Genomic DNA, 19,858 nt, shown 5'->3' on the forward strand with positions numbered 1-19,858 from the left:
TATGTTTTCAAGGCAAACTTTCACTTAAATTTTGTGTGTTTGTCAACATAGTGTAAGTGATTCGGCGTCAAAGTTCTTACAACAACAAATATATTTAATTAACAGCATACAGTTTTACTCATCGATTAATGGGTACACCCCGACTAAAATGGAGCGGCTATCGCTGACTTCGAGTCGGAGTCCGAATAAGATTCCGAGAGTCAGTTAGTGCCTGCAGAAAAGGGAAAAAATCAAAAACAATGCTGCCCACATCGGTATCGAAAAAAAATCAGCACCAGTAGCAAATTCATTCCAAAATGGGGAGGCAAATGGAAAAGTTTTGCTGGAAACAAAACTACGGCAAGAGTAAATAGAGAAAGTTTTGGCTCAAACAAAACGTTTCCCTTTCGCTGCAACCAAATAATGTGCAAATGAAGAGTGCAGCAAAAGGCAACACACACAGACCCGTAAATCGAGTTGCGTTTTACTTGTAAATTAGAGTCGGAAGGGGCCAACGAAACTGGCGATGATGGCGAAAATCAATGGCCAAGTGGCGGACTCCTTCGACGACGCGGGAAACGTACTGCGGACAAGGTCGGTCCAGCCATTGTCCATTTGTCCAATTGTCCAGGGCGGAAACAACCCGAGCCAAGTGCCAACCAAGAGCAGGAGGAAGGGAAGTTATGCGAAGGAGGGGTGATATCCTTCTCCTGATATCGAAAAAAAACCTGCAACTTTAAGATTAATTCCATTCCTTTACATTATTATAATCCAGTCGTAACACTTTATTTGAATATGTCCTGTCATTCATTATGGTTATAAAAACGAGGAGATTTTTAGTTTAAACTCTTTCGTTTCTATCCTAGTATTCCATATTCCCAATTCAAGATATATAAAATTGATGGCAAGACAAATGATAAGGAAAACTCTTTGTGACTTGTTTGCTTGCAGGCAGAATGCAGCCAAACAACAAATAACCCGGATTGATTTTATTGTTTGCGACTGCCTGCCTTAAAATGCATTATTTATTAGTTTCAAACAAAAGTTCCCAGAGTAAAAATCTTTCCCAAAGTTTCGTGAACTAAAAGAGAAATGTATGAAAATCAAAGTAGACAGTTAACTTCAGTTTTAAAAAATTTGGTAACCACTTTAAGATTTTTCCACACCAAAGGAGAAACTAAATGCTATCAACCGGGAAATCTATGAATCATATTGGTTTTGGTTGGACATGAACTCATTAGCCAAAAACAACAAGTTTATTTCCACTCTTACCGGCGAGCGTCCACCTTACTTTAAATGGTCTGCACATAAGCCGAACCAATATAGAAGTTGTGGAACTATAGCCTACAAAAAAATGTACGATGATGATTGTTTCTCAAAAAAATATTTTATTTGCCAAGGTGGACAATGAGACTTGACACATATTTTCAATTTTAAATATTCTGCTCGTTATTTTTTTGGTTTTGAGGATTATCAAACTAAAGTTAAAAGAAGATAAAAATGTGCAACTTAAAAAAAAAGAAATAAAGATTGCGTTTAGGAAGCAGAGAACAGAGGAAATTAGCGCTGTGAATAAATTTTCAAATCAAAAATTTTTTTGACTTTTTACCTAGACTAATATCAAAAACAATGCATTAAAAAACGGGAAAACTCTTCTGTTGACTATTTTTCTGAGACCTACAAATCAAGGATTCTGGGACCTGTTCACAATAATAAAAGAGAGCTCCAATAATCCGACAGCGGAGCAAAAAAAGCATTGGGCCATGATAATAGGAAGAAATCCATAATTCGTTTGTCTGACTAACTCCACAGCAGTCTGAAGGAAAAAGGGAAGGACCCGTTGTAATCGCAAAAACATTGGCCAAGGCAAAAGGCAACTCAGCAAATGGGGCGCCTAAGTAGATGTTCCACGGGGCAATGGGCAAGAAAATAGGGAAAAATCGAATTATGAATATGCCGGGGAAAAAAGGGCGGCGGGATTGCGGGTGGCAACGTCATGCAGCGCATTTGAAATCATTGGCCTGTACAGAATGGGATTATCCCCGGCGTGCTTGTTGTACTGCTCGCTTTTAGCCCGAAAATATGATTACTATTTGGCAGCAGCTCCAACTTTATGGCTCTCAGTGCCACACCCCAAATGAACGAAAGGAGCGGAGGCGTGGCGACTTCCTGAATATCCTCCCCCTGTCAGGCATTAAATAATAGACCATAAGAAATTGAATTGTAATTTATGCCATTTGTTATTCCTCCCAGCGCAGCTGAGTCTTATACATATGAAATATGTATGCTTGACAGATGCATAAATAATTAGAGCAAAAAAGCAGTGAGAAAAGTTTGTGGAAAACTTTAGCTTTTCATTGAACAACAATTGTTTAGCCAAAGTTATTTTCCAAATACATTTTACAGTAGAATAGTAAACTAAGGCAAATTCAAAATTACACTGTTATTAAAAACAAAAAGCAAATACAAAAACATTTGCAATGTATAAAATGTATACAGTTTTGAAACTAAAACCATTTTATATTGATTGAAAAATTCGTAACAATAAATCAAAAATGCTAAGAGCTTTTCTCAAGACAAATGTATCAATTGAAGAGCACTTTTTGCAGCCATTTCTTCCAAGAAAATTCAGTTGTAAAACGTTTTCGCTCAGACCACTCATCGAATAGCACTTTAAAAAAACTAGGAAAACGAAATCATAGCACGAAGATTTATTATCGACATCCGCAGCAGCTGTCAGCACAGAGTGGGATTTATGTTTTCCTTTTGATTTTCCACCCGATACTGAACTTTACTTCGCAATTTTTTCTATGTTTTGCGGAATACCATCGCATCAGTCAACTCTCATTGGCAGTTATGACCCGGCTCCTCTTGGCAGTGTTTTCATTTTTGCGTAACTTTTGAAAATCTCTTCAACAGCCTCAGAGTTCTTCAACATCCCGTTTTGGCCCAGAAAAAGCAGTGCGCTTTCATACATTCATACATTTATACGTATATTACTTATTTTAGTGCTTGCTTTTCTGTGAAAATCCAACCCATTACTCTTTCCCAGTTATTCCACGTTGAATGCAAACGTAAAAGTAGAAATTTTTTCCTTTTTTTTTTGGTGTTTGACATGTAAAAATATTTGAACTAAGCCAGCCAAAGTGGAAGGGCGGGCTGTCTGAGGAACTATTTTCTTTTCATTCTCCACTGCCGGCAAAGCACTTATGATATATACCATATATAATGTAATAGAACATGGATTTCACATAAATAATGTGAGCTGCAATATGCATAGATACGCGTTTCTCTACTTGCTAAGCCCGTTCGCAATGGAATATTAAAAATATTTCATTACATTCCCATCGGATATCGCAATTTGCTCGGCTGGCAAAAGCTTGCTTAGTTTTTGGCCTCTGTTTCTGGTTCGGCAAATGTCCCTGCTGGCCTTTAATTAAAAGCAAACATGTTTGCCTGCAAACCCAAAGCAAACACACCCGCTCACTCACCGATAGCAGTACATTTTATTTGCCATAAAGTAAATGTTTTACAGCCTTAAATTACATTTTGGCAGGGACTTGCAGACTCGTTCCTTCACTCAACGCCACGTGTGTTTGCATCACGTGTCGGGGTTTCAGGTGAAATAATTTGTTTTCTGTCGAAACTCATGTATTGGATTTTGTTAAATTGTTTGCACAAGTGTTTGGTTTGGCGGCGAGCTTTATGAAAAACACATTTTATGATTTAGACACACACATAAATAAAAAAAACAAGCCGCAGTAGTTAATTGAACTTTGGGAATCAGAATTTCAAGTTCACTTGGCAGGAAAGGATATTAAGGGAGAATATTTTTTTAAAGAACTAATTTATGCCTAATTGCTCAAGCAAATTCTGGTTTAATGTTTCTGAGTCACATTATTCCCACACCTGTGAAACATTCTTTACGCAACTCCGGTGGAAATGATCTAAGAATTGATTGCTTCTTGTTGCCTGCTATCAACTCCATCGTTTCCTTACACGTTTTCTTTAACTATTTGTGCAAATAGCAGTTCAAACCTGGGAATACTTATCGGGCCGACATTAACTCATGCGGAATGGCAATCAGACCGCAAAAGACATTGATGAGATCACGAGTTCGAATGACAAATGACTCGTGAAGTTGGATGCATGGAAACGCATTCTTCGGGGCGACAAGGCATCCACATACTTAAGTCGAACTCGGTTATGTGGTGACGTCAATTGCGGGCTGTTTAATTAAATTTTCAAAGTATTTTTCATGCGCTTAATTGTGTCAACGTCAGTGCCAGAGAATTCGAATGGGCGTTGGATGGCGAGGGTTTGTGGATGGCGGTGGAAAAATGCAGCAAGGACGACGCTGTCATTAAGCGCAGCTTCCGCAGGAGCGTACGAATAAAAAAAAGGAGTGGGAAAAGCGCCGGAAAGTAGGCTACACAAGTCAGTAGGTCACCGACATGAAAGCAGCAGCTGTTGTCGATGACAGGACCCCGGCTCCAGCTACTATTTTTTTTTTTGTTTCGATGCCCGAGGGTTCAGGGGCCCCCAATGCCATTCCTATTTGCCACCCACAAGTGGGGGAGAGTCCCCGTTGACGGCCAAATGTCCCCGCGGGCAGCCAAGGGCCACATTTTTCTAGCCACTCTTGCCTGGCATTTTCTTGGAATTTCACTGCAAATGCTTTCGGCAACCACTTTCCAACCCGGGGAAACTTTACCTTTAGTGGCATTTTTCAGAACCTGTTGTCCAATATCTTCAGTTTATGCTGTCGGCCGAAATCAACGTGGCTGGAACTTTTTCATTTAGGTAACTTTATCCCGTTTTTAACAATAAAGGGCTTGGAAGTTTTTGCGGCTTTGAGTTACTTCGACATTTTCCTTCCGCATAAATTAATTGGGAAAACTTATGTTTTAAGCCAAAGTTACTTTTTAATTTTTTTCTGATGTGCAAATAAGGCGGCTGAAAAAAACAAACTAGTTTGGAGAAAAACTTCAATATTCTTGTGATTGCAAGAATAAATCTCAAGAGACCGAATTTTAATTTATGATAGTCAGAGACCAGATAGTTTTCCAATGTATTTCCCCATTTTATTTTTGTGCTCACATATATTTTTATAAATTCTTTCATATTGAGAATAAAGCTGGCACAAGGACAAAACATAATGGATTTTCCATTAAAAAAGGTGTAAAAACTTATTCACATTACCATAAAGAAATATTTATTTCATTTAAAAATTGTAATTTTCCTCCACTTTTTTTTTAGGTCAAAAACCTCAGTTACAACGTTACTTGAACTCAAAACCAACGCAACCCGCCTTTCAGCTAGTGCCTTCCCAGCAATTAGAATTTCATTTGTTTGCGGGTCATTTTCCAATTTAAACATAAATTATTCATATTGTGTATACGCCCCGTTTGCCATAGAGCAACACTTCCAGCGCCACACCAAAGGAGAAAAAGAGAAAGAAAGAGAGCGAAACCAAAGGCAAATGGCAGTTCGATAAAGCAAAATTACATGCCAGTGACGACAATGACAATTGCGAAATTATAAAGCAGGCGAAAAGCCATTAAAGGACATCGCCTTTTCAGTATTCGCAGTCGGTTGGCGAAACGAGTCCTCAAATCCTCATTGTTCGCTGCATTAAGCTCACGTCGTGCAATAATCTGAACAATTGTAGTTTATGCCTTAATTTTTGTTTGCCTACATGTTTTATGGCCAATCCGTTCCGCTTCTCTCCGCTTTTTGCCATCTCGTCCTGTCGCCTTAATTACATTTCTCGTGTCTGCTCCACTCTTTCGTGGTTGTCTCCTGCTTTGTTTTATATCCTCATTCAGTAATTTACTCTCCCCGTTTGAATGTCTGTGACGTCTGTCTTACACAGAAAAAAAACCCTTTCCATTTGCCAACATTCCTCTAAAAGCCATTAACATTTTTAACATTTTGCTACCAGAAGCATAAAGTATTCTCTGTAGAAACATTTTTCGTTGTAGAAGTTACTTTGTTTGTATATTTTTTGTTCTTACAATTATGCCCTATTTTCTAGCACTGTACAAGTGCAACCTTTAGTGTGCGTGCTTGTTTATGTACGAGTGCGGGTAACTTGGTTGTTAAGTAGTCTAGGTTTTTTCATTCTTCTTCCTTGGTAGCGCCTCATAACTCAATTACAAAGCATAAAGGATTTTCATTGCTTGCACGCATCTCGCATAAAGACGAAAACTTTGATGAATGTGAGGAAAGTTAACTGGTATTTCTTAGCGGCTTTTTACTACTTTGCTTTTTTTTGTTCACCACTAGTGACTATTTTGTGTTTATGTTTATTGGACTTGGTGTCTGTATCTGTCGGCGTGGTCCACATAAAATGTCACCAAAGTTAACAGTAAACAAAAAAGTTTTCCGCACTGCAAAAGTGTCTCGCAAATGTATCGTGGGCATTGGGCCAATCTGGAAAGGCCATAAATTAAACCTTTTTGCCGCTGGCCAACAACGAAAACTACAATAAGACAAACAGGGGGAAAAAAAGTAAAATAGTCGAAGGGAGAATTCCCAACTGAGTCGGCAAATCCACAAAAAAAAAAATTCACTTTAGGTGCATCAACTACGTAACATTTTTCAGAATGATGTGTAAATTTTAAACAGCTTTAAACACTGTTTACTCAACTCCAACTAAATTTTCTTTAATCCTTTCTAATATTTTTATCACTATGCCAATAAATTTGTTTAATCGCACAATTCCCGGTAATAAATGTATTGTGTTCGTAGTTTCATAAATATACTGCTAATTTCAACCAGCCATAACTAGCACACCACAGCTGCCATTACCATAGATAATCTCCGTATGGAAAGTTGGGTTCATAGGGGACCCAAATAAATTGAAGTTGGCACAAAGGGCCACCTACATTTTGGCTGATTTATTTTATGACTCCCAGGGTAGTGAACAAAAACAAACAACAGAAACAGCAGCAACTAAAGGAATTCCAAGGGATGGGATTTAAGGTTGAAACCGGAAAACAAAGGCGACACTTTCAAAGAGCAGTAAAAAGCGACAAAAAAAAAAAGAATAAAAACTGGACAACTTACCTATAAAAAAGTTCTCAGGCCTGAGTTTTTAATCCTTTAGGCAAACTTTGAACTTAAATCAAAAGCGGCAGCAGATTTGTGACTTTCTATCGTATTTTCTTCTTTTTTTGTGATTTTTTTCCGAAACACTTTTGGTCGCACTTTTAACACTTGGGAAGACGGGGAACCTGTTAGTCCGCCCAAGGACACGGTCTCACACCCACACTCACTCACACCAGCACGAACGCGGCAGAAACATATTGGCACATTCTCAGCACGACATTCCACAGATCCGTCCGTCTATCCGCTTTGGCCATCCGGGCGATGGCCGTTCGATTGGTGCCACACTGGCCAGTAATCGTTCACCATTAACCAAGTCCGATCCGAGGCTTTTCCAGCTGGTTCTTGCCGCACGCACGTCCACAAGCGAACTAAAGCTGAAAACTGAAACGGAAAACACAAGCCGAAAGCAATGCGAAAAACTGAACGCAGCGCGCAGCCTGCGAAAAGGACATGCGGTAGTACTATCCGTAGTATCCTTGCCTTCGGCCCCTCGGCAGCCGAGAGTTCGGGGAGCCTTCGCCAGGACCGTAGAACAGGATGCTGCCGGATGAAGTTGCCGAAGGACGAAGAGCGGAGAGCGGAGCTTTCGCCTCTCAATTTCGATGCCTTGTGTGGTGAGTATATTTTGGCCATGCACTGCGAACAATTTATAAAGTATAATAATTAATAAAAGCTGTTTTTATGATTACGAAATATTTTAAATTATTTACCAACTACAAATTCTTATTTTAAAACCAAGAAGTTTAAATAAATTTATATAAGCCATAGTGCATTTTTGCAGGAATGGATGGAAAATAATGGTAAAAGTTTAAACAATAGCTTCAATCCAAGTTACACAAACTCTGTCTAAAAATCCAAATGTTATTATAAACCTAAATTCTTCTGCAGCTAAAAGCTTAGATTATAAAACATGCTATAAGAAGTTGGTTTTACGAACATTTCAAATCTAAGCTTACAAAATTTTAATACCCGAAAAATTATTTATGACCTAAAAAAGACAAATAGACATATTAATTGGTTTTACCAAATTCACAAGCCGTGCGTAATAAAGCGTGAAATATCGTTCACACCAATCGATTAATTAATATTCTATCTAGCAGCAGTGGCAATATCAAGTAGCAATCAAGTCGAATTCAAGTAGCAATCTCGGCAGAAATCCAGTTTCCCCATCATGGCAACTACATTCCAATAATAGTTGACGCTTTTAATAAAAATGAACGAAAAAAACCAATCAAAACGAACACGACCAGACGACGCTGGTTAAAATTAAAATATCAATGCAAATATGCTGGGACAGCTTTTAATAAATGCATAGATCGACGGAATATCGAATCTCAGTGGATGGGGAGTAGCACCGAGTGACACAAACCTCTTGGAATACATACAAAAAAAAAACAGTTGAAAATTCTAATCAAGACACGGAAGCAAGACGTCGGCGGCTTCTAAAGGGGAGCTCTTAACATTCGACCAATCAACGGAGATATAACCGAGCGCGAGATCTCTGTTAACCGTGTACCGATGTTAACATGGCCAACAAGTGCGGGCTAATTACGGTGGCCAAAAGCGCACACGCTCTCCCGCTCTTGCGATCACTTGGCTCGCTCTCTTAGCCAATCGCTTCGGGCCGTTATCACCTGCCGAAGCAGTCGAAACGAGCGGGCGAAAAGGGTCGAGACTTCGTCAGTGAACTGGGCTAAAATCACACTCAGTTTTAGCGCGTTTTCTTCGCCGCACCGTTGGCTATCTTCAAAAGCCCCCAAGTTGCATTCGGCGCGAGTTAGTTGCGGTTTAAGCGGCGAGCGGTACGCATCTATAAGTCTTTAGTCTATGGCAATAGAATAGATCCCTGCAAAAAGGACTTTGCACCTGTTTCCTCAAAGTGATCGGGTTACGAGTCATTTTTCCAACCAGACCTTAATCTGGACGCAATAAAATTCGGTCGCGTTGGTGCTAAGCAAATAGTATTTTGCGATATCATAATGCCCAGACTCGTGTGATAAGTGAAAACAACCCGGTGGGATAAAGCCAAGAGAGCGCCAACTTCATCGCACACAGACCAACAAAATTCACGTAGGCAATAAATGTTTTAACGGTGTTCCATAAACATTTTTATAAACAGAAACTTTGATATACGCTATAGTGATACATCTGAGAATGAAAATTGCGAAATATTGCATTGGGAATATGAAATAATTAAATGTGATTGACTCTAGTGCCTTCAAAATTGACGTTTCAGTCATTTTTCATAAAATGTATCACAGTATTACGACTTTGTAGCTATCGGATTATAATATTTGCATGATACAAAGTATTCTATGAATACGAATAATTACAGAAACTAAAAACAACTTAATAAAATATATTTTACGTGTCTTACAATAGGTGATGAAATGTTTTTCCTTCACGTAGTTTGTTATAAATACAATGTAGTAAGCAACATTTGGGGTCAAGTTATAAAGAAATTAAATTATCCCTTTATTTTTGCAGAAGGATTTATTTGTTTTCAATTATATAAACCCGTTTTTTGTTTAAAAAAAGGTCACAGTTTATTTTTAGCCCAAGAAATGTACAAATTTAAACCTTTGTTGGGAATTTCCATTCGACGCTTCGGTGGTGTCCAATTCCCCCCATCTCTTAGCCATTTACAAACGGCCTTGACATTGAGAAAATCCCATAAATTGTTTCTTGACTGGTCAGGCACGGCATCACAAAAAAATAATTGCTTCATTCATTTACCCAAGGAGATTCTAATCATCAACAAGAAAAGGCCCCCAAGATTAATCTCCAAAATACATGATTCACAATTCATAAATTACTGTCGAATTTTTCAAATGAGCATAAACAAACACAAAAGGTTTGGCTTTGGGTTCTCCACTTTGTGTTTTTTTTTCGATGTCAGCACGTAACTCTATTCAAGCATGATCCAAAGTTTGTTTTGATTTGGGTTTTTTGTTTTGGTCGCGAGTTGTAAGAAAATAAAACCCAGAGAAGACTGGTTCGCAGTGGAAACCGGCTGGCCATGGCTAGAAATAGATGTATTGGCAAGAACCCGGCTTTAAATACGGGATGCGTGATGTGTCAGGGATTTCCCCAAACCAAAAAAAAAAAAATAAAGGGAACACCGATTGGCCATCGTAACACCGGACCTGCGATAAGCCGCTTAAAAACCTTCCACTCCATCTCCGCTTTGGCCATGTTTTTATCGCATTCGGCTCTTTCACCTGCCTACCCCAACATATATGGCCAACAAAGAGATCGAAAATGCGGTCAAGCAGCAGCCACAGCATCGGCTAATTGCTGTCAAAATAAGTGGACAGCCAGGGAAGATACTCGTTAAAAGGTCTTAAATAAATCAAATTATAATAAACAAGTCCGATAATTATATGTAAAAACGTGAAGCGGAAAACACTTTGGCCGTTATGTAACTTTTGACGAACGTGTGATTTGGTAGTACCTTCGTACAAACAAAAAAAAATACACAAAATTCCGAGGCAAAACAATTATAAAAGCTAACAACATTTTCTGATTGATTGAGAGAGAAATTTCAGCGCTGATGGAAAGAAATTGGCCATTAAACGAATCGGCAATAAAGTTAATCTGATTAAGTTCAATCAATGAATGGTGAAAAAGACCCCCCACAATGCTTTTAACAAAGAAAAGTTTGATTACACAATGACATGTTTGTACAAAGGTTAAATACAATGATGAGCTCGCATTGCTCAATTGTTAAAGTGCTGATATAAATACCTTTTGACATTTTATTAATTAATTAATGAACCATTAAATATCCCTCAAAATACAAAAGATTAAATAAAATACCACCCAGTTTTTTTAAGGGAAATGTTGGACTTGAAGTTGAAAAATTCGCTTTATTAATTTTATAGGAATTTAGGGCTTAGGTTCGATCATTTGATATAATCATGGTTCTACTTTCGCAAGATCTAAATTGTAAATTGATTGGGGGATCTCCAGCTACTGAAGTCATTCAAGCAGAACAGAAAGCTTACCTAGGCTGAGATCGAAATTAATATTCATTAAGTCACCGCAAAAGAAAATCGCAAAAATGAGGTGGTATTTTCAGGGAATACCCTGCTGGGATTTTAATGAAAGCTCGAATCAATTCCCATTTCCTAGTCCACATTTACTCTGAGTCATTCCACGTGATTTTGCTTTTGAAAATCAAAGAGGCAGGTTAATTGAAGTGACTTTGTGTCAAACCAATAAGTATACTCATGTCACAACAGCAAAAAAAATCGATCAGAACCACTTGAGATATGTGAAAGATGCCCAGAATTAATTGAGCTAAAAATCAGCTAAGGGAAACACCGAGCCTTAGGCAAACATTTGCGCTTTGATTGATTACTCATTTGATTTAGCAAAGACCCCGTCATTTATTAACATTTCAGTTCCGGCTGGCAGCATGGGTAATTAAAAAATTATACTGCTCATTTAATAATTAGATCTTTTTAATAGGTTTTTAATTTTTGGTCTTTCTGTTGTTTTTTCTTCTGCCTCAAATAAAGTGCCACGCTGGCGAGTACTTCATTTCTAATTAACGGAAGTACGGTAGGTCTACGCGCCCTTAAGGTACTCACAGTACATAAATCTTTAAGATTCTTTAAGTGTTGCCAAATAAAAGTCAAAGTCATGGGGAAAAGATAAAGGAGGATGTCTGCTTTAGTTTAAAATTGTGAGAAGTATGAATACTCTTTAATATAAAATTGAGTGTAAAAATTTTTAATTCTGAAATAAAATTATGAAACACTTTTTTCTATTTATACAACATTTTAATACTTACTCAAAGGAACTGATTGTCCTTATTTATCTGAAGGATATTAGTTATTTAGAACATCGAACCGAATATTTCAAATATATACAATTTATATTATATAGAATTTAATTTATTCATAACAGAATTAAAAACTTTAATGCCACGAAGAAATGTTCTTGCTTATTCAAACTTGTTGATCGTGGTAATCAACCTTGTTTTGAAGGATAACTTTTATATCGAGCTCACTCCCGAGGAAACGGAAGCATAAACACAACTTGATGTGCATGAAAAATGTCTTGCGCCATTTCTTTCGTATTTTCCTCCCCAGCTCCACTTTAATGCCCTTGCTTTTCATAATTTATGCGCAGTTTTCTTTATGTGTGCGACTCCATTGGACTTTGGCTTTTGGACACTGGACTCATTGGCGGACGTGAGCTTGTGCCTCTGTGTGTGTGTGCGTGCGTGTGTGTGTGTTTAAGGAACAGCGTGCTAATTAATTAAATTCGTACGTGCCTTGTGAGTGTGTGTGAATGTGTTTCATTTTCTGTGTTTGTGTTTGAGTGTGCGAGTGTCTTGAGTTGAGCCGGCGAATCAACTTGCTGGCCATGTGCTGATAGGACCAAAAGCACTGCCCCACATACACACACATATACACAGAAGCGCATACGGAGCGTATGAGTGATATTTACAGTCAGGCCGTAAATCATACTTAACTTAATATACAATATATACCCTCATATGTTGCCCTTTTTCGGCCATGTGCGTGCTGCCTTCTTTCGGCTGTCGAGTTCAATACAGGATGCTGGCTTAATGCGGTTATAGGGTTATAGGGTTAGAGGATATTTCCATTGATTGAGTTTGGCAGCAACAAGAAGAAAAACAATTTGTGTAATTGTTATTGTTTATTAGCAGAAACCTTGATTAGGCAGAAGAGTGGAAAGGGAATTAATAAGGATTGATTAGTTATTTTCATTGGCAATGGAAGTTATAAATGATTCAGTGAATCGCTGTGAAATAAATGTATTGAATTCAATTGTACTCCTTAGAGAAAAGTATTTATTTTATAATGGATTCAAGCAATAATTTGAATGCATATATTATTAATTAATGATTTCATAAGCAAGCCGTGTAACGTAAATGTTTGAACTTTATTTAAAAATGCAAAGTCATTCGACTTTTAACTGGCCTTGAACCAGTGCAAAACCTTTCTTCTCGCCCGCAATATATATATGTATATACCTGAAATGGCTTCAATAAAAAATAATACAACATCTTTAGTGGCAAGGAACTCGTTTTATTAACAATCAACAAGACCATCTGCCGAGCCAGTCAAATATAATTGGTACAATAAGAAACATATTTCAATTAAATTGGAAATTAAATGCTGCAATCAGCAGCTGAATAAATACATATAATAACATTATTAAGTGTAATTGAACCCACAACTTGTACTAATAATAGTCGATGTTCCCTTTTATGTGTGTCATTTTCAGGCAATTTGTGGCTAAAATCAACAACAACTTCCGCATAACCATAAACAATAACAGCCAAAAATATTCAATAAGAGACCATCATAGTCGAAAAAAAGGCAGCCAGCAACAATTGGAATAAAACCAAAACAATAACCCGCAATTGTATGAGCGTAAGCCATAATTATGACCAAATGAGCCAGCCCACAACAACAAAAGCAAAAGCAACAAGAAGACTAAGCAAAACCCGCAACAACATCAAAATGAGTTTAACAGAATTATCTTGGTTAACAGTCGTCTTAACAGCACTGCTGCAGTTTATGAGTCATGCCAGTGGCTCGCAAACTGTAAACGATTCAGCAGGTGAGTGCAACTAAAACTACAAATTACAAGTATAATTAAATATTTAAGTTCATAAAAAAGGTTAACTGTTTTTTAATGTTTATTTAGGGACCGGAATTTAATTTTTTTTTATTATAATTGACCTAAATTTACGATGTCCACTTATATTTAGTACTTTCAAGCTTTGAAACAAATGAAGTACAATATAAAACTCAAAGAAAGTTCTATATTTTTCTTATAAAAAATATTTTCTTATATGAAAAAATGTTTTTCCCACTCAACTCTGTAGTTATTTTCTCAGTTTCAATTAAACTTAAGAGGCATGTAATCCGTCAGAAGCTTCACGTGGCAATTAACGTCGAGCGACCTTGGCCAACATTAGTGCCGGCCAAAGCATTAACACCAAGTAAAAATATACACACTTACATTTCCTTTAGACAATGTAAACACCGGCTGGCACTCACATGCGAAAATTAAGTATCTGCCCACCTGGCATGTGAATTTGCGTAAGTCCGGCAAACAATCAGGCAAATGCTTGATGGTTAAAACAAACGTCGGCAGGCAGGCAATCATAATAATGGCCATAACGAGCCAATAAACGATGCAGCCCAGCGCAGAAACCCCCCACACATACACTCACTTCGAATGAACAAAAAAAAAACAGTCAATAAACGCGGCCTTAATGCTTAACTGACAGACAGCCAGCTAACGGAGTTGGCTATATGTGCGAGCTACGTGCAGCACTCGCCTATAGTATAATTTATATGCCAAACAGCTGCTGACATCGACAAGTCTCCCTTAAAAACGGGGAAAAATAAAAGAAAACCAGGATGAACCTGAGTCCCATATGCCTCAAGCCCATATTTCACTTCACGACAAAACTGTTGATTCGTTCATGAATAATGTGTTTTGTTATTGAGGAGGGTTTTAAGTTCCGTCTTGGAAGAATGCGTTCTCCAAGGAAATCCAATAAACTTCTGCTCTTAAATTATCCTCGCCATTAATATGTCTATTATTGCTAACTATAAATCATAAAGCAAAACGAGCAGGCACATATGCACTTTTATGAATGAAATATTAATTTAGATTGACAGATCGCGTGCTTCTGAGAGTTGCAAACTAAAATTTATTTGTAGTTGACCGAGTTCTTAAAGCTAAAAATAAACGTAAACAAAATATTCTAAAATACACCGGTTAGCTTAAAAAATTGGCATTTTACAGTGCAGATTACCTCCTTACCAGAAATTAAAAACTTTATAATAATAAATTAATAAAGTATAAATGGTTTGACTACATTTCTAAATTTAAATCTGTATTTTTAAACTAAAGAAACTTGTTTTTTTCCTTGTGATTGCAGGCCATATATCTTTATATTACGAATTAGTGGAGACCTTTCTTTCAGCTTTAAAAAGTTCTTATCAGCTTATCTGACTCGTAATCTTAATTTCGTGCTGTCGTTAAGTTAATTGTTCTTTAATGTGAGTGTGTATTTAACAGTGATTTTCCGATTGGCAATGGTCATTGTTTTCTTTGGTTCGTTGTGCTGATCAGGATTGCGAAATAATTTTATTAGTTCGGCTTAGCCGTTTTCATGGTCAATATCTTTATGGGCCTATGGCGGAGTCTATGAAGATTAGCTGAGCACTTGAAAAGTCCGACAAATATGCCGGCAATATAGGATTGCAAGCCCACGTTGAATCATTTCGAATTAGCAAAGGGAAAACACTAAACTTTAGTTATCTGTGAAAATTATAAGCTTCGCTTACTAGCGGGTCAACTTACCCAGGTTGATCCGGATCTTGATCGCATTATAATTCGTACTTTATTGCCTTGTTGAGTGTGTGTGCAGTCATTTGCATACGAATGTCGACACCTGTCGCATTCTTTATATACAATAAAAGTAGGTATCCGCATATAATGGATAAATAATGTCAGTCCAATTAGGTTTACGCTGTTTAAACAAGATTTTTTTGCTTGTTTATTTTTTTTTGTGACAATTTTAGATTTATAGCTGAAGCGCTTTATAAAAGGGTTTTAATATTTTGCTTGAAGAAAACATTTACATTTTATGCGTAATACAGAATTGTATCTTTATCTGTAAGAACAAATTCGTAAATCCCATTTTAATTCTCACTTTCACAATAATTAACACCTGTCTGTCTAATCATTGTGACTCAGAGTTCAAGGCACCCGAGGCCAAACAATTAGCACGTGTAATGAACATTTATGAACTAATAATAGCACTCTGATTTCTGTCTGTACGAATGTAGGAATACCCAAGTGTGAAACTAAGCCAGGCATTCAATTAAATGAGCTATAAATTGCGAATCTCAGGCGCGTGATATGCCGGCAAAGAGACAACAAAAAAGTGTTTTGGTCTCAAATTGTTTGCATTCGTATTTGTCTTTTCTTTTCGGCTTTTTTTTATATACGACTCAGTGAATTATATTTGCGAAAGGTTTAAGTATCACTAAACAATTGTTTGCTTGGCTTAGCAAAAACAAAGCTTAGCAATTGCCGACACCAAATTTTTCCTTGAGGTGCCTAAATTATATGATAAATATGTAAGAGATATTTACTAGATTATTTGATAAATATGTTTCTTGGTTCTTTAGGAATTTAAAGATTATAAAGTAGGCAGTAGATACTAAAGGAATATTCCATTGATTTCTATTTTAAAATAGATCATTTGAGTAAACCTTAACTAAACAGTTTTTCTTTGACTTTTCAGCTGAAAATACCATCTGTCTGTACCAAGAACATAATAGCACTTATCGCAAGGAAATTGGAGCCGTGTGGTTTGACGCCAAGGATCCTTGTTTGGTGTATTCCTGTGCTGCTGGAGTGGCCAAGGATCCTCAAGCTCATATTGTGGTTACTCAGGTGGATTGCAATGAGTTCTACTGCGAAGTGGTAAGTTGGAAATGGAAACCTATCTCAAAGATTTTATTTTCTAATATTAATTTCCAATCCATTAGGGCTCTGAATTACGTAGCGTCCAAGGCAGTTGTTGTGGGGAATGTGTGAGAACCCATTGTCAGCACAATCACACTTTGTATGCAGTGGGAGAATCCTGGCACAATGACGCCGATTGTACTCTCATTGAATGCGGACGTCTGGACAATGGACAGATTATTATGAATACTTACAAGAGGAACTGTCCTGCATTAACTGAAGATTGTCCAGCTTCGAGATTGGAGGAGCGGAACTGCTGTCCCTACTGCAGACCTTTGCAAACAGCCAGGATTGAGGAGCTCCAGGATACTGGCGAGGAGACTTCGGAGGATATTTGGACTGCAGAATGGTATCGAAAGCATCCCTGCAATCGGGATTGCCAAATTGGTGCCGAACCCATGACCTGTCGGTATAATTTTGTGGTGGAATGGTATCAGACTTTTTCGAAAGCCTGCTTCGATTGTCCTCGAAATCTGACGGATTGCTCTCGACCACATTGCGTAATGGGTGATGGTCTGGAACGAAGTATCACTGTGGTGAATCGCATGATGCCAGGACCATCGATTGAGGTCTGTGAAGGAGATCAAATAGTGGTGGATGTGAAGAACCATTTGCTGGGCGAAAGTACCTCGATTCACTGGCATGGCTTGCACCAGAAGAAGACACCCTATATGGATGGAGTACCCCACATAACCCAATGTCCTATAACCCCTCATGCAACCTTTAGATACTCTTTCCCCGCCGATCTCTCAGGAACTCATTTCTGGCATTCTCATACAGGAATGCAAAGAGGAGATGGTGTTTTTGGTGCTTTAATCATTCGAAAGCCCAAGGCAGTCGAACCCCATGGAGGACTCTACGATTTCGACTTAAGCGATCATGTAATGGTTCTCCAGGATTGGATTCATGACACGGGTGCCAGTATATTTTCCTATCATCATCATTCGAGAGGTGATAATAAACCCCACAATCTACTTATAAATGGAAGAGGACGTTACTACAATCGAATTTGGGCGGAAGCTAAGCAAGCTCATCAAAGAACTGAAGGGAGAACCACAACACCCGTGGAGCCACTGCCCAAATCCCAAGTAGATTTTGTACAAACTCTGCCAAGACAAGCTCGCTTGGCCAAAACGAATACCACAAAGCTATTTCCGGTAAATTCCCGCCAAAAGAGGGGAAATCTTAATGAGATACCACTGGAATTAGTGCCCCATCAGGTTTATACAGTGAGAAGAGGTTTTCGTTATCGCTTCAGGATCATTAATGCCGAGTACCTCAATTGTCCAATTTTGGTTTCTATAGACGGTCATAACCTCACAGCAATTAACTCGGATGGATTCGATATCGAAGCTATGGATGTGGGCTCTATAGTTACCTATTCCGGCGAGCGATTTGATTTTGTGCTGAATGCCAATATGGAGGTGGGAAACTATTGGATTCGATTAAAGGGTTTGATGGACTGCAGTGAGGTCTTCACATCCGCTTTCCAAGTGGCTATCCTCCGATACGAAGGAGCTCCGGATGAAGAACCTACTGCGGAATTAAGTTACGGCTTCAAACCAGAAGGCATTGAACTGAATGTGATGAATAGGGGTCCTGGATATCCGGACACCAAAACCGTGGCGGAAATGAGAGCTCTGCCGATCTATGATCATGTATCTGGCATTGATCGTGATACCCTAAAACCAGAAGCAGACTACAAGTTCTTTATTTACTACGATTTTTACACCAAAAACAATCCCGATTTCCATAATCAGGATTTGTATCCTATGGAAATGGAAATGACCCAACAGAATCGACTTTACACTCCTCAACTCAATCACATAACCCTGGATTTCCCTTCAATAGCACTGCTTCCTTCGAGAAGTCAGCTGAAGGATTCAGATTTTTGTAATGAAACGAGTTTGGCAAATAAAGGAATCGATTGCCGCAAGGAGTTTTGCAAGTGCCACCATGTTCTTCAGGTTCCTTTGGGTGCAGTTGTTGAGATGATCATCGTGGATGAGGGATTCCAGTATTATGCCAATCATCCGTTCCATTTACATGGCAATGCCTTTAGAGTCATGGGATTGGAGCGATTGGGAGAAAATGTTACCATTGAAATGGTGAGTAATAATAATATTATATATTTTAATTACTTAAGTATTTATTTGTTCTTTTTTTTATAGATTAAACAACTAGATCAATTCAACTTACTCAAACGGAATCTGGACAATCCACCAGTGAAGGATACAGTCACCATTCCAGATGGAGGTTATACCATTATAAGATTTGAAGCTTCTAATCCGGGATATTGGCTCTTCCACTGTCACATTGAATTCCATGCGGAAATTGGAATGGCTCTGGTTTTCAAAGTGGGTGATGACGATCAAATGGTTCCGGTACCCGAGAATTTCCCCACCTGCGGCGATTATAATCCCGACTTGAAGTCTAATGGAGGAACTACCGAAGATTCCGAAAAGAAAACAACCACACCAAGTCCATTAAATGGTGGTGGATCGGGATTGGAACCCACTTTATTGACTCTGATCATTGGATTCTTACTGCTCAAACGTTATCGATAAAAAAAGGCATAAGAAAGAGAGCTTAACCCAAAACTTGCCAACCGAAATATAGAGATTAATTATGGACGATGATATATACCTTGATGTGAAGTTGTTTGTATTAATATAGAAAATAATTGTTCTCTTGCATTTGTATATATTCCATAAAACGCATCGTTGTAACCTAAACATCTGTGATTGTCTAAGAAAATGTTGAAATAAGTAATTGAAATTGTACTAAATATATGTGTAGCACTTATTTAATAAAATCTATTAATGTTTGTTTTTAAGAGATTTAAAATGCAATACTATTAATAGATAAAGTTGAAGATACCTGCAAAATGTTCTGATGAGTTTTTATCAATCCTTCCAACTTTTAAATTTAATTGGTGCTTATCTGAAATACATTTGGGAAAACCTTGTTTCTGATGCAACAGTTCCTAATCATTGCAACATTGTATTCAGTCAATTTTTAAAGTTTATAATGAGGAACCTAGTCGAAACGATGATGTGTTGTCAGGTGGCGAGGGATCGGCTATTTCAGCCAACGCCCTCGGATCGTCGATAGCGATTCTTATCTTGTCTTCACTGGCAACAGCTGGTGACGAACTTGTTGTCGTCTTTTCCAACTCGAAGTATCAATATATTCAGGGATCCTGATCTCGAACCCCGCTGACCCGGCG

The 19,858-nt window shown here is 38.0% G+C and overlaps 1 protein-coding gene across 1 annotated transcript; it reads left to right on the plus strand.

The window, feature by feature from the left end:
• The first annotated feature begins 8,862 nt into the window (after positions 1 to 8,862).
• LOC108097840 (L-ascorbate oxidase) lies at positions 8,863 to 19,476 on the plus strand. Its single transcript, XM_017200368.2, has 5 exons — positions 8,863 to 9,162; positions 13,357 to 13,695; positions 16,406 to 16,587; positions 16,653 to 18,737; positions 18,801 to 19,476. The coding sequence occupies exons 2-5, from the start codon at positions 13,500 to 13,502 to the stop codon at positions 19,194 to 19,196; spliced, it is 2,859 nt and encodes a 952-aa protein (XP_017055857.1). The 5' UTR covers positions 8,863 to 9,162; positions 13,357 to 13,499; the 3' UTR covers positions 19,197 to 19,476.
• The last annotated feature ends 382 nt before the right edge of the window (positions 19,477 to 19,858 follow it).

Source organism: Drosophila ficusphila, unplaced genomic scaffold (genome assembly GCF_018152265.1).
Source record: "Drosophila ficusphila isolate 14025-0441.05 unplaced genomic scaffold, ASM1815226v1 contig_232, whole genome shotgun sequence".
NCBI classification, from domain to species: domain Eukaryota; kingdom Metazoa; phylum Arthropoda; class Insecta; order Diptera; family Drosophilidae; genus Drosophila; species Drosophila ficusphila.